Source organism: Poecilia reticulata, chromosome 13 (assembly GCF_904066995.2).
Source record: "Poecilia reticulata chromosome 13, P_reticulata-male-v2, whole genome shotgun sequence".
NCBI classification, from domain to species: domain Eukaryota; kingdom Metazoa; phylum Chordata; class Actinopteri; order Cyprinodontiformes; family Poeciliidae; genus Poecilia; species Poecilia reticulata.
In genome coordinates, this window is record NC_088842.1 from 1,524,148 (window position 1) to 1,537,285 (window position 13,138).

A 13,138-nucleotide genomic window follows, 5' to 3' on the forward strand; every position below is an offset into this window, starting at 1 on the left:
CAAAGAATCTTGAGGAAAATAATCCAACTTATTGCTTTCATTGCTTCATTTTTTTTAGGGCTGGTTGTTTCAGTCTTATTGCATCATTGGTTGAGGCTGATCATGTGAAAGCTGAGGGATTAACTTTCAGCTTTCACGTGAAGCAAAGAGCTTGTCGGTGATCTGAAGCCCATTAGTAACACCACATCACAATGGAGGTGAATTTTCCAGCCCATGCTGTAAAAGTTATGCAAACTTCAGTTTTCCTGTGTATCTGAGTCAGGGGTTGTTACTGCAGTTCTTATCTGGACCCCGACCAGATGAGAACGCCACACAGTCCTTTATTCACATGTTTGTTCCCAACAAGTTTCTTCTTCCTCTGTGGCTTTCAAGTCTTTTTATTAAGAGAGGAGGACCATTCCTAAAATTGTCAAGATGAACAGCACTCTCTCAGAAAATGCAAGTCCTTCAAAAAGCTAATGTCTACAATGAAATTCAACTAAGCAACTTTTCAGACCATCTATCTCTTGCATTTGGTTTCTAGTCTAAGAGGATTTCTGCCAAGGACGCTTTGGCTCACCCTTACCTAGACGAGGGTCGACTTCGCTACCACACGTGTATGTGCAAATGCTGCTACACCACATCCACCGGCCGTGTTTATACCAGTGACTTTGAACCAGTCACAAACTCCAAGTTTGACGATGGTTTTGAGAAAAACTTGACCTCTGTGAGGCAGGTCAAAGGTAAGCTTTCTTTGCTCTTAGCAGTCTGATATTTTGGTTTCATTGGACAGCATCAATATATAAACATTTGTTGGGCAGATGAAAAACTGCAATATAATAAAACATAAGAAAATGTGCAAAAATGCTCTTGTTTTATACTAAATGACACAAATGATCATTTTTATTTGATTTGAAATGCAAGTGAAGGAATTTGAAACAGAAGCATGAATTTGGATAAAAAAAATCTTTTTTCTTTTTCCCTCCACATAGAAATCATCCATCAGTTCATTTTGGAGCAACAGAAGGGGAGTCGGGTGCCGCTCTGCATTAACCCTCAATCAGCTGCTTTCAAAAGCTTCATAAGGTAAGGAGACATGTTCTCACTACATAAAAACATCAGGCGATGTTCAAAACAAGGGCCTTCATTTGAGTGTTTTCATTCATTGTCTTTCGCTCTTTTAAACAAGCCAAACAAACTTTGTATGTGCTTAAAGTATCATGAACTATCTGTCTAAAAATGGAGCTAACCTGTTTGCTTCAGTAATGCCCATAAGAGAAATTGTGATCCCTGAAATGTAGAAGTGTCTAGTGTATTTTTATTTTATCTGCAGGTGTACCTAGAGACTTTATCATTTAGAAAACTTATTGCCGTATCTTCCATTTCTTCCATCACAGGATGTGTTCTGCTTCCCTTTGAAAAAGTTTCCAATTTAAAGCGCTTGTATGCGTCACCCTCTCCAGACTGAAACCTCTGATGTGCTCAAACTTCCTGTAGGCTGCCAGTTTTTTCAGCATGATAAAGTAGTGGCAGCAGAACAATCCAAATCATTAGTAGTAACCATCAAACCTCCTGACTTCAGAATAATAGACTTGACTTTGACATCAGTCCCTTCTTGTCGGTTCTCTTGTCTTTTGCTCAGAAACGTCCCTCTAGATCAGGGGTGGGCAACTCCAGGCCTGGAGGGTCTCCTGTAACTTTTAGATGCATCTCTACTTCAACACACCTGAGTCAAATAATGAGGTTGTTAGCAGGACTCTGGAGAACCTGCCTGCAGTTAGGAGGTGATTCAGCTGTTGGATTCAAGTGTGTTGGACCAGGGAGACATCTGAGAGTTGCAGGACAGCGGACCTCCAGGACCAGGATTGCCCACCCCTGCTCTAGATCAGGGGTCCTGCAACTCTTAGATGTCTCCCTGGTCCAACACACTTGAATCCAACAGCTGAATCACCTCCTAACTGCAGTCAGGTTCTCCAGAGTCCTGCTAATGACCTCATTATTCGGCTCGTGTGTTGGAAGTAGAGATGCATCTAAAAGTTGCAGGAGACCCTCCAGGCCTGGAGTTTCCCACCAATTCTCTAGATCATAACAAATAAACGGATGGTTTTATTGGGATGGTCAACAGTTACCCACAGAGCAGAGAAAATTATCTTTTTTTAAAATTACATCTGCTTGAAAACATGCATATCCAAACTGCTTTATAATAAATCAAGTTGTGTTCTGTAGCTGTAATCTTAGGTTTTTGCCAGTAGAGGGCAGTGTATGCTATCTGGAACTTATAATGACAGCAGAAAGAGATGAGCAGAAGATTATAGAAAGGAAAGCTGTCCTTAATGACTGCTGTACATACAGCTGCTACATCTGCCTACTGTTACTCAGTGAAGTAATAAAGTAACATTTTTCTTCATCCAGAGCTGTTGCAGTTTTACAATTATCGAACATGTTTATTGTTTTTAAACTTGGTTAGATAACAGCAGGTATAGAAAGCTACCTAGCTAAACAAGTTTTAGTGATGTTTAGTAAAAAAAAAAATGCTGAATCACCAAAAATCACACCATAGCAAACATCATGTTACTTTTTTTCAAGGGTTTTTTGTCAAGATGAATGATTATATGAAGAGTCTTAAATATCTGTCAGTCTGACTAAATCTTCCTGCCTCTGCTTAAAAACTTAAAGGGGCAGTATTATGTCAAATTGACTTTTTTAGATTTATATCATGTTCTAATGTTGTTTCCTCATCAAAAACATGTATTAAAAAGTGAGCAGCTTTTACACTAAAACAGAGGTCCCCAAACTTTTTCCTGTGAGGGCCACATAACTTTTCCCTTCTCTGCTGGGGGCCGGAGTCAGTTTGTAACAGAAAAAGTGTGATGATTGTAGGAGAGCCTAAGTGTAAAAATGTATTGGTTTCCAAAAAGCACAATCAAATAACCCTCTCTGGGTTCTTCACAGAAAAAATCCAGGAAGGATTATAGTCCGTATTTTCCTAACTATGAGCCGCACCAGACTATAAACCACAACAACAAAGTTTTTTTTTAAACCAGTAAACATACACATATAAGCCTCAGATATCTCTGCCGCTCCAGGTTTTCCACAGCGATGCAGCAGCAGCAGCAGAGGGAGGCGGACAGCCAACATTTGAGTCATAACAGGTCAACTGAATATCACATTTATTACGTTGAAAAAGAAAAAGTTGCCAAGTTTAGATTTAACTGAACTGATTACAGTAGTTTCTGAACGATAACTGTAACAGTAAAAGTGCTGATCCTTCGTGTTGCTACTAGCATGTGCTAAGTAAAAAAATGGGCTCCTTCTTCTTCTTCTGCTGCTTCTTTAGATTTCAACAGCAGCTTGCATCCATTATTGTTGCACTACTGCCATCTACTGGATCCTAATATCTATACCTCCAATTCTCATAATGATCCCAGTATTATTAAAAAAAAACTGTTAAATATCATTTCCCCTCAATGCTATTTAACTGATCAACATTCTCAAATTTCAATTCCCTATTAAAAGCCAATTCCGTTTTAATGGACGCTTTCTTCTTTGATTTCCAATTTTGACTTCCAATGATTCACTTCCTGCTAAAGAGCCCCCTGGTGGTTGAAGAAAAATCCACATATAAACGGCTTATAGTCTGGAAAATATGGTATATGAAAAAAAATTGAATGCTCTCTGGTATTGTTCAGGGGGCCGGACCAAATGTGGAGACGGGCTGGATCTGGCCCGCGGGCCGTAGTTTAGGGACCACTGCACTAAAAGCTGGCGTAGGGAAATATTTCACTAAAACTTTCACATGTATAAAACCATGTGCAGCTGCCACATAGACCGCCCTGACTCCTTCTATAAATACATATGTAAATTTGAATAAATACCCTGTGACTGTGTCTGAATAACCATGGCAACAGTTCAGGTTGACTGTTATGGCCAATCTAGGTTAAACATCGACATAGTGTTTAACCTGTCATCAGGTGTTTTCCCCACCTCATTAAAACATGCTGTTATGGAACCAAAACTTTAAAAACCGACACATTTTGTCCAGACCTGTGGGTTAAAGCTGAAGTATTTTAAATCTTTTAATTTATAGGATGTGCAACAAAATATGGTGTCTAAATTCTGAGAATATCTTCCAATCCAACCGTCTGGTGGTATGTTTTGTTCTTTTAAACTGGTTTGGATCCAATTGCCTTCAACTGGTCTAATGAAGCCAAAAGCTCTCATCTCAAAAATCTACTGAAGCAAGTCTGTTAGTAGGAACTCCAAGTTTGAAACATCTGTAAAGATTGTAAATCTCATAAAGGCTGTCTTCAGCATTTTTGCAGTGAGCAAAAGTGTTCACGCTCTTAATACATTTCCACATTTATCACCTCTGAACTACTATAAAACTCCAGTATATTTTATTTGTATTTTGTGTAATAGACCAACACAATCACTTGTCTATTTGACAATGGATAAAATACCATTTTGAAATGGATCGAAAGGGAAGCATGGCTTCATATATTATTATTATTATTTTTTCCTTTACTCTGACACTGATGAAGAAAATACCTTTTAAATGACACCAGAAGCAGCATGTAGCCTTTGGTAACATGGGTTCATGTGGGACATTCAGCTAACAGGACAAATCTGAGACATGCCGTCCCCATTCTGACCTTCAAATGACGAGAAGAAAGTGTTTGATGAAAGGAAGCTAGAGCAAGTTCCATTTGCAATGACTTCAGTCTGAAGATGTGCAAAAACTTTAACTACCAACAGTGGCTCTATGATGGATCTGAATACCGTCCCAAACTTTTCAGATTTCGATTTCATAAAAAAGGGAAACGATAATTGGTCTTCCACTTTACAGTTTGTGTTGGTTTATCCCACATCCCAATGAAATACCTCAAAGTTGGTCGTCGTAAATTGGCGAAGCATTAAATACAGTACATACACAGGTGTGTACTGTATGCTGCTGTATACTGCTGCTGTATACTGCTGCTGTATACTGCTGCTGCCCATTGTACATTTACGCTAAAATTAAATTGCTGTTATTCAGGTTTTGCCCTCAGACATCTTTCTTGCAACACTGAAAGAACATCAGAAATTTTCATGAAGCAATATGTTCTGATATTTTATTTTAACGTAAATCTTGCCGAACAATCAAGGTAAAGTCGGCCCGTCATCTTCCGTCCACATGGAATTGTGTGGCCATTGACTCGCTTGTTTTTAAGTGTCTATAATATTGATTTCAGTTTAATGAAGTCTCTGGTTGAAATATTGACATGAACTTTGTGTGTTGAATTATTACGACATGAATAATCATATTGTACTTAACCATATAGGCATTGCTTTGAGCCAATAAACAAATGAGTACTCCCCATTGATTAATTTGTTGGCCTGCTTTTAAACAGCTCCACAGTAGCTCAACCCTCTGAAATGCCTCCGTCTCCGCTTGTGTGGGAATAGATGCTGCTGTGCACCATCCTTTTCCCCAGCTGACCTGTTGGAACCCGGAAGCACCTAATAATTACGTAGCATTTCACTGGAGTGAAGAACTTGCGGCTCTGATCTATTCAAGTGGACACATGGAGAAAACGACTGGTACCTTTTGGATTTGAAGTCTTGATGTAAAAAATAAATGGGACAGCAGCTTGATAGAACAAATGTTGAAGGTGTACTAATGTATTAGTTGCTGAGTAGACAATAACATCTTTAGAAAACAAAGTACAGTTGTTGATGATAGTACCCAATACCTGCAAAGATGTATAGATTTTTTTTGGGGTTTTTTGCCAGATGTAAACTACTTACATTTATTGCAAACCATACACTTTGGCATATTCCTGTTATTACATCAACCAGCAATGTTGCAATGGTTCTTTAGATCCCACATTGCTTCATATCCAGACAATCAACTGTAAATGTGTCTGTAGAATGGACAGATGCCCCAAGTTTTACAAAAAAAACCATGGTGTTTGAGAGATGTGAAAAATGTTTAAACTTTGGTTGTTGGAAGCATTTGTCTTTTCTTTCTTTTTTTTTTTTTTTTCCTCATCAAATATTTAATTTACCAAAGATTAGGAACCTCGGGCAGGAATTATGCAGCGAGGTAATCAATGCTTTCTAAATGGGAGTTCGTCTGCACAGTTTTCACTTTATGCAAAAATGTAGAAGGATAAGCATAGATTTTATAGAAGGATGCTCCTGATGTTCCAAGTGGTTTCAGTTGAAGGAATTCTAAAGCTTCTGCCATCGAACCTTCCTTGCATGATCACTTCCTTCAGTTTGGATGTCCCGGTTCTGATGGAGCAGTGGTTCCCAGCCTTTCCTCTCCCTCTCAGTCCTTTCACTCTCAACCCCAGTTGCTCCTGCTCTTGCATGTTAAACCAGAAGTTTCCATTCACAGCGTAAAAGACAGTTATCACCGATTCTGAGTAAATGTACGGGAACTTGTGAATTTAAAGAAAGTTGCCAAAAAGACTGGCAATTAATAAATGGAAATAATTTATGTAATTCTAACTGATCTAACATGAGAGTTTTGTTCTGATTTTGAGAAAGCGAGGAAGAAATTGTCTTTTTAATTGGTTTATGTAATTAAAAAAAACAACAATGTTTTAATTCAAGAAGTATTAATGCATTTATCACTTTGCAGAATATTTAGCTGATCTTGGCTGTAATATTTATGATGAAAAGTTAGACTTTTAAGTAAAGCTGCTAATGTCGGAGGTATGCTACTGAATAACATTCAACATGTGGAGTCTGTCTTCATTTACTGGACATTTGAATTGGGTCAGAAATACTCAAGTAAAAAAAAAAAATACAATAGAACTTTTTCCAAACACTTTCAAAATTACTGTAAGATTCAGACACTGGGCTGCTTTGCTCTTGGGTCAGCAAGGATGTCGTTTCTTAGCCTGGTTTTGTGCTGAAACTTGCATGAATAGCATATTTTGTGCAGACCTTGCATCTAAATCTCTGGTCTCAGTGGAGACTTGATATGTTGGAAAGAATATCTAACTTTATCAACTATTTCTTGCTCTTTTGTTTGTACATGTTCGTTTTTATAGTCGACCACACCTCTACAAAGAGTATCTTGTTTAAAAACGTAAAATATTCCCTGGGAAAGGTTCTGGGTCGGAACCACTGCATTACAAGATTTGAGTAGCTCTTTATGAAAAGCATTTTGGTTGTGGCAAAGAATTCATGTATCCCAAAAATAATCCATAGTCTGAATCCCATCAGCATTTTAGGACCTCTATCTGATTATAATGTTCTCCAACTGCAGAGTAATTTATATAAATTCATGTGTAGAATCATTTTCATGATTTTAATAGTAACATTCTTTAGATTTGCCTTTGGAATCTATTCAATCTGTTAGCATTCTTCTAAAATATTCAGCCCTCCTGTGTGTGAAGAAACACAGATCTCACCGATTAGCCCCCAAAAAACAAACCCACGTTGTTTTTGACGAGCTCTGTTGTGATGAGGTTGGAATAAAACACATTTGCTTTGTCAAGTCATGGCCTTAAAGATTGAATCTTTGTGACTGTAAATGTAGTTGAAGTGCATGTCAACAACCTTCTGTAGAAAAGCAATATGTGTAAAGTGGTGTGAAAAAGGGTTTGCCTCTTTCCTGATTTCATTTTTTTATATATATATTTGACACTCAAGTGTTTCAAAACATTGAACAAATTTAGATATTAGTCAAAGACAACATCCGTAAACACAAAGTGCCGTTTTTAAATGGTGTTCATTATTAAGGGAGGAAAAAATTCAAATCTGCATTTGCCCTTTGTGAAAAAGTGAATTCCCCCTAAACAGGGGAAACAAACTGCAATCAAATTATCACAATAATTTGTGATGAGTCTTTTCCAGCTGTGGGGGAATTTTGAGCCACACATTAATGCAGAATTGTTCTAATTCAGTCACATTGACCATCAATGGTCTTCAGTTTTCCTTCAGCCAATCAGAGGTGAACTTGCTGCTGTGTTGTGGGTCATTGTCCTGCTGCAGAACCAGAGTTTATTTCAGCTTCAGATGGTCGGACTTTCTCTTTCGGGATGTTTTGGTAAAACTCTGTTTATTCCAGCGAGTTTAAAAGAACCTGAAGCAGCAAACAGCCCCAGACCATCACACTACCACCACCATGCTCTACTGTTCTTTTTCTGAAATGCAGTGTTGAACCAGTGTTACTTTAACACATCTGAAAAGAATTTAACGTTTTGTCTCATAACTCTACAGAATGTTTCAAAGACCAGTCTTAATGTTCTTTTTGCCCAGCAGTGGTTTTCATTGGGGAACTCTCTCAGGTAGGCCCTTTTTGTCCAATCTCTTTTTTTCATGATGGAAACATGACCTCTGACCTTATGTGTGGCAAGTGAGGCCTGCAGTTGTTTGGATGTTGTTGAGTGTTTTGTGACCTGTTGGATGAGTGGCCGCTGTGCTCTTAGGGTAAATTTGGTCAGCTGGCCTCGTAGGAAGCCTCACCACTGTGTGGATAATGGATGACGGCTCTTGCTGTGGTTCACTGGAGTCCAAAAACTTTAAAAACTACTTTGTAATCCTTTTCAGACTGATTGATCTCAATTATTTTCTTTCTTTTTTATCCTGAATTTCTGTGAATCTCTGCATGATGTTTAGCCTTTGAGGATCATGTGATGTACTTCACCTTGTCAGGCAGTGAAGTACGTTCAAAGTGATGCCTTGATTGAAACAATGATCCTGATTGAAACGGTGATGAATCACGTGTAAGTGGGTGGAGCAATCACTTTTTCACACAGGGCCTTAAAGGTTTGGATTGTTTTCCCTTTCAAAACACATTTCAAAAGTGTTATTTTTTTTTTTTTCGTTGTTTGTGTTGTCTTTGACTTATATTGAAATTGGTTTGGTTTGAAGATGAAAAAAAAAAGGAAATCAGGAAGGGCAAACACTGTCACACTACTGTGGAAAAGTGGTAAAAGAATTTCAGTGTCGATGTTTCACTTTGAATGAACATGATCGATCCTTTACCTGCCACGGAACAAATGCAGGAGCTAATGAGGAAGGAGCCCCGCCGAGGAAGCTGAGCTGGAGCTCAGTGTTGCCGTAGCGCCTGGTCCCACAGCAACGATCATTCATTTGTCAACTAATCACAACGCCTAGGTTTTTAAACGACGTTATTTTGTGTAAACCTTGTTGCCTTCCTGTCCCACATGGCCCTGACAGCCTTGTCTATGCTTGATTAGAGAGCAGCTCAGTTTAATGTCTTGGTTCTTGAACCAATATGTCTAAAGTTCTGTGTTGGAGTGAGTTACAGACCCACATAATCTGGTTTCTCAGATTTTTACAGGAAAAATAAAATAAGTGGTTTTTACTGTGGCTTCCATAGTCATTTAGGAAATTAGACTTTGACCCCCAGTGGAAATTCTGTTCCACTAACCAGCCCCTGCACTTCCATCACCAAGAAGACAATAACATTATGATCTTGTGATCTTTGAGTTATAAATGGACTAGAGGAGTGAGATCTCTAACCTCTGTAGTTTGTAACTTTTAGGATTACTATGCAGCCTTAAATTGTGGATTTAGATTTTATCATTTGCAAAGTGACACTTAAAAAGGTGTGTGAAAATGCATTATTTTACAAATGTTTTAAAATCTGAAGCTAGCTACAAATATTATATATATATATATATATATATATAACATTTGTAGGTCAAAGACAAATTCCATGTCTTATCAGTTAATTAGGTTTATCACAGAAATATGTAATTTCACAAAAAAATGGGTTTAGCACAGAAATATCTTATTCAGGGGATGACAGCGGTAGGAGTTCGCTCTGCAATCGGTCGATTGTTGGTTCAGTCCAATTCTCGCTCCACCTGCCCTTGTCGTTTGTGTCCCTGAGCAGGACACTGGTCTTGGTGTTGGGCTGATGGTGCAAAACTGCAGCCTTGCTTCTGTCAGACTGCTGTCGCTACAATCCAGCAGCTTGTCATCTGACACTATTGGATATTAATCAGAATAACGCTTGAAGAGTAACACTGGAAGTGTTTATGTATCTCCATAGAGCGAAAATATATTAACAATTGATGTTAATTAAGTTTACCGTGTAACTCAATTTAACTCTAATCAGAGTAAAATCAACTCTTAAAAATGAACAATGATCAGTGTAACTTTAACACTACAGGCTGGGACCACGTGCTCCCTGACTCGGTGTTGAAATTGACTCTTTGTGTTTCTTCACTGCTCATTTTACTGTGTATCACTGGTTGGAAATGAATAACTGATTATATGAAAATCGAGTCTTAAAAGTATAGAATTGCATAATGAATGAAATGTGGAACAACGCTGTTAGTGTGATTGGCCCTTTGGGAGGAAATTAAATTAAGTGGGTGACGTTGACAAGTCAGTAAGTCTGGGATTGTACTTGCTGCTCTTTATTAACCCCATTAATCATTAGGGCTGTGTAATGATATCGATTTTGCGATATATATCAATATTTTCTTTCCTAGAAAAAAATTTATATTCATCCGCAAGTGTCATAACATCCAACTGTCACCTTGCTCACTCACTGCTTGCTTCGCTGGGAGAGTGAGGCTTAGAGTGATTCCTTCAGATGTTAAGCGTCAAGGTTAAAATGGTATCAAACTATTCAGAGCAGGTACTTGGTGCATTTATTTACTTTACAAATGCATGTAAGCTACAGTTTGTACTGTTTCAACTAAAAGAAACATGTTTTCTCACCACTTCTTTGATTCATTTTGTCCGGCTGTCAACTTTAAATCTGTGTCCATGTCCAACCAGAGCCAGGTATTGTGTAGTTGGTGCTTTTAATCAGTTTTCAGTTAAATTAATTCAATCTAACTCTATAACAGTCACAAAATGTCACCAAAATCACTCTGTCCCTCTAAAATCTTTCAGAAAATCGCAAAAGTGTATTGAATTATATCGTTTGCTGAATATCACAATATATATTGTATCGTGAGATTATTGTATCACTACAGCCCTATTGATCATTAGAACTAAACGAGGCTCTTAGACAGTCGAACAGTCTTTAAAACCAAGATATTAAATCCAGCTGCTTTCTACTCGGCAACAGCTGAAGAGCAGAGAATCACTGAGGTTGCTTTGTGGTCCACTGTGAACTTGGCTTCACTACACTTCTTCACAGTCCTGTGACTTTTTTTTGCAGTTGACTGTTCTTCCTGTTTTTCCAGTCATGTTTGGTGTCTAACCTGTTTTAGTTTTGTATTTCTTTTTTGTCGACGCTTCCCTGTAGGCAGCCCATGTTGCTATCCAGACTCCAATCCTGATGAGGTAAAAAAATAAAATAAAAATTCAGACTCTTAACGCTGCAGAACCAGAATGTACTCATGATATACTGATACAGTCTTTATTCTACCTGTTGTAATTAAGAACTGTGTGCAGATTAGCTCCATATAGCCTATTCATGCAGGTCACTGTTGATGAGTGACAAGTACTTGAGTGAAGATTTTCACCATAATAGTTTTCCATATTGGCAAAAGATCACTGTAGAGGATAAATAATTCAGTTTCAGTTTAACTCATGTTATTTATATAACACATATTCACTACAAATACTCTCATATAACGTACATGTAATATACTTTTACAGTTGTAATGTAGTATTGGTTTGCATGTGATCATCACACTTTGAGTAACTGTGTTAATAGTAAATAGAAAAGCAACTCTGCTTAATCAATATCACTGTATTGAAACTATTAGCCTGCCTATTTTAGAGGCTCTGGAGTTTGATTTTATTTTTTAAATCTACAAATGTATATCTATATATTCAGATTTTTTAAAAATCTTGTAAGTACAGTATTAGGCAGAGAATACATGATGTATATACCACAGAGATGTACAAATATCCAAGGATATGTCTTTTGTTATTGTTTTTAATGATGTTCTTGGAGCAACACTGTGTGAATATGTATAAAGGGTTCTATGTTTCAGTCTCTACCTCCTGATCTCACTGACCTTGAGTTATTTATCCCTTTTTAAATTCATGGAGATGAGAATAATTAAACAGCTGACTGTTTATTCAAGCTACTATGTTGATTCGCTTTATTGCCTCTGACATTTGAATCGAAGTGCTCCAAAGTGCTGCTCTCCAAGCATTTCCTGAGGGTTTTCACTCTGAGAGGAAGGGAGTAAAAGCCACTGTTTCCACCACAACAGCTGGATTCAAAGTTCAGTATTGAGAATACGAATTGATAGAAAATGACTGTCCTCTTTTTTACATGTTTTGTTTGCTGGGTCCATGTAGCTCCTGTTGAAGATTTTAAGTTATAATATATTTTGAGGAAATCTCTTCTCCTGATTGTTTCCCACACAGACAAAGGGCAGTTCAAAAAGATCTTAGCAAACAATCTGCTGTAACTACAGGTAAAATAAAGGTCAATAGGGCCGAATAAGTTATTAATTTTAACACTATAATTAGGCTATTTCAATCAAGACATTTAAAGTTTTAAAACTAGCTTATTTTACATTTATTTTCTTAACACAGAAAATGTTTGTTCATCTTTAATTGTTAAATTTACCAGAGAATATTTCAGAATTGAACAATATTCTACCTGAACGATGAGTCCAGAGGTTAATTTAAAGTCTAAACACCATTTAGTTCTTGACTTTCATGAACGTGACTGAAGGACCTTCAGCCAGTGGATGCGCGCGTGGCTGTTGTTTCTCCAACTGACTAAAGTTTGACAAAGTTTGCATAACTTTACTGGCCTTGTTTTTCCTACCTGTTCCTGCTGTTCTTTGATGCCACATCACCTCTGGATTGTACCTCAGCCTGGTTCTTGCCTGGTACAGCCTGTTTTTTCCTACAACAATGTGGTTTTTCTGCAATGCTTGGTGCGTAGCTGGTTAACCCGGGATCTTCTACTCTTGGGGCCAAAGGTGTTGAAGGCAGTGGAAAAGTTGAAAAACAATGGCATCATCCACCCCAGTTCCAGGCTGATAGGCAAACTGAAGTGGGTCCAGCGATGCGCTCACCAGGTGGCACGTCTGCACAAGGCCCAGTCATTCAAGGGTCTTTGTCAGGTGGGATTTTAGAGCTACTGGCCTGCAGCTGTTGAAGTTCTTTATGGGGAATCTTTGGGACAGATATGACTAGAGGTTTCCAGCGATTTGGTACCCTCTCAGTGACACCCACATCGCTTCCAAAGTCCACTGGGAAC

The 13,138-nt window shown here is 38.0% G+C and overlaps 1 protein-coding gene across 3 annotated transcripts in view; it reads left to right on the forward strand.

Moving 5' to 3' along the window:
- nlk2 (nemo-like kinase, type 2) overlaps positions 1 to 13,138 on the forward strand; it is a 58,138-nt gene that overhangs the window by 14,553 nt on the left and 30,447 nt on the right. For 2 of the 3 annotated variants that reach the window (XM_008425162.3, XM_081615099.1), the window contains 3 exons: positions 524 to 722; positions 972 to 1,065; positions 5,370 to 12,001. In XM_008425162.3, the coding sequence (XP_008423384.1) occupies positions 524 to 722; positions 972 to 1,065; positions 5,370 to 5,424 (348 nt within the window). In that variant the 3' untranslated portion in view covers positions 5,425 to 12,001. Of the gene's footprint in view, positions 1 to 523; positions 723 to 971; positions 1,066 to 5,369; positions 12,002 to 13,138 lie in introns of those variants that run through there. The other variant, XM_081615098.1, reaches the window with a different exon arrangement.